The sequence below is a fragment of the Primulina tabacum genome, chromosome 15, assembly GCF_025594145.1.
Source record: "Primulina tabacum isolate GXHZ01 chromosome 15, ASM2559414v2, whole genome shotgun sequence".
NCBI lineage: Eukaryota > Viridiplantae > Streptophyta > Magnoliopsida > Lamiales > Gesneriaceae > Primulina > Primulina tabacum.
In genome coordinates this window covers 10010761-10013460 of record NC_134564.1, presented here as the reverse complement: position 1 = coordinate 10013460, position 2700 = coordinate 10010761, and the positions used below count along the sequence as shown (strand labels likewise).

General features: G+C 45.2%; 1 protein-coding gene across 1 annotated transcript; it reads left to right on the top strand.

Moving 5' to 3' along the window:
* Positions 1 to 1560, top strand: LOC142525865 (uncharacterized). Its single transcript, XM_075630151.1, has one exon. The coding sequence runs from the start codon at positions 1 to 3 to the stop codon at positions 1558 to 1560; it is 1560 nt and encodes a 519-aa protein (XP_075486266.1).
* Positions 1561 to 2700: the final 1140 nt, after the last annotated feature.

The window sequence follows — 2700 nt, the reverse complement described above, 5'->3', positions numbered from 1 at the left end:
ATGGCCGGAAGACCTCTACGAAACAATCGCAACCCGCGGTACGCAAACATTAACAACCGCAACGATAATGTTGGAGATCCAAATGCTGACGGCAATCCACCACCCAGAGTGGGCCTGAGCCAAGTAGATTTGATGGCTATAGCCACCATAGTGGCAACAACTATCCAGGGTTTGGGAAACACCAATGGTAACGGTAATCAGCAGCCTCAACCACCACCGGCACACAATGGGATCAAGCACCATTATGAGTCCCTTCGTAAGAACCGTTGCCCAGTGTTCAAGGAAGACGCCGACCCTGAAAGTAGCCAGAATTGGTTGAAAAGTGTGGAAACCCAGCTGCGACTATTAGAGATACCCGAGACACTCAAAGTAGAGGTGATAATACCATTCCTTGAAGATAAGGCGAGCAAGTGGTGGGAAACAGTCTCACCTACCCTGACAGCCGCCGGAGCAATCACCTGGCAACAATTCAGAGATATCTTTCTCAAACAGTATTTCCCAGCAAAAGTCAGACTACAGAAATTGAGCGAGTTTGAGAACTTCTCGCAAACTCCAGACATGTCAGTAGTAGATTACACCTCCCGATTCAACTCCCTTGGAACCTATGCACCCACTATCATGGCTGATGACACCTTGAAAATGCATCGGTTCAAGCGTGGTCTGAGTAGCCGTATCCAGTCAGCTTTAGCAGTTTACCAACCCACGAGCTTTGCTGATCTGATGGGCGCAGCAATAAGATCCGAGACAGACATCAAGCGCCGGGAGGATGAGAACAAGAATAAGCGACCTCTCACTGGACAGTCATCTCAAGGGAAACCACCATTCAAAAGACCAAACCAATCCAGTGGGTCATTCAAAGGTGCTTCGTCCCACCCAGCTTACCAAGAACTAAAGATGTGCCCCAAATGTAATAATCGTCATTCTGGAGAATGCCACCGACAGACGGGAGCATGTTTCAATTGTGGGAAATTAGGGCATCAAATTGCTAACTGCCCCGAGCCATTGAAGAGAAGTACCAAGCCTAATGCTGATGCTAACCTCAACAAGCCAAGGGAGAATAAGCCCAACGCTCGTGTGTTTGCAATAACTCAAGAAGAAGCAGATGATGCAAACGATGTCGTGGCAGGTACCATTTTTGTCAATGAAATGCCAGCTTATGTTTTGTTTGACAGTGGTGCTACTCATTCATTTATATCTAAAAGGTTCACTAAGAAACTAAGGCTTACACCTGAATTACTAGTCGAACCATTTAGAGTAGCAACTCCTACTAGTAAGACAATCGAAACGCATAGAGTGCACCGAAAGTGTAAAATCTGTATCAATGAGCACCTATTCCAAGCAGAATTGATACAACTAAACATGGTGGAGTTCGATATCATCTTAGGAATGGATTGGTTAGCAAGAAACAATACGATGGTAGATTGCAAGGGAAAGAGTGTTAGGCTCCGAACCCCGAACCAAAAAGAGGTCGTGTATCGTGGCAAATCCAAGGAACCGAAGTCACTTCTTTCCGCATCCCAAGCATGGAAAGCCATAAATTTGGAGAAGATATCTATCTAGCTATGGTTAACGTAGTGAAGGAGGAGAGTGAACTTAAACTAGAGGATATCCCTATCGTGCGAGAATTCTCAGACGTCTTTCCAGAGGAACTACCAGGGACAGTCCCAGATCGTGAAATTGAGTTCGAAATCAATTTAGTGCCCGGGGCGGCACCCATCTCCAAGGTACCGTACAGAATGGCACCAGCTGAACTTAAGGAGATAAAGGAGCAACTTCAAGAATTGTTAGACAAAAAGCATATTCGACCAAGTGCGTCTCCATGGGGAGCTCCAGTACTTTTTGTCAAGAAGAAAGATGGGAGCATGAGACTGTGCATTGACTATAGGGAATTGAATAAGATCACTATCAAGAACAAGTACCCTCTTCCGAGAATAGATGACCTGTTCGATCAGCTTAAGGGAGCCACAATATTTTCCAAATTGGATTTGAGAACGGGCTACCACCAATTGAAGGTCAGGGCTGAAGACATCCCAAAGACGGCCTTTCGGACAAGGTATGGACACTACGAATTCACGGTGATGCCTTTTGGTCTGACAAACGCACCAGCAGTCTTTATGGACCTAATGAACAGAGTATTCAAGCCGTTCCTGGATCGGTTCATAGTGGTATTCATTGATGACATCCTTGTCTACTCTCCTAGCAAAGAAGATCACGAAGAGCATCTCCGCCTCACTCTACAAACCTTAAGGGAGAAAGAACTCTATGCCAAGTTCAAGAAATGCGAATTCTGGCTAAACAGTGTATCCTTTTTAGGGCATGTGATATCAGAAGCAGGAGTATCAGTGGATCCAAAGAAAGTGGAGTCAATTCTAGATTGGTCGAAACCGAGAAACGCCACAGACATTAGAAGCTTTCTTGGATTGGCAGGCTATTACAGGAAATTCGTTGAAGGATTCTCTTCCATAGCCGTACCATTAACAAGGCTTACTCAAAAGAATTCTAAATTCATTTGGGATGACAACTGCGAGAAAAGTTTTCAGATATTGAAAGAAAAGCTCGCGTCTACACCAGTGTTAGTCTTGCCCACTGAAGATAAGGATTTCACCATCTACAGTGACGCATCGAAGGAAGGGTTGGGATGTGTACTCATGCAAGAAGGAAGAGTGATTGCCTATGCATCAAGGCAGTTGAAGCCGCATG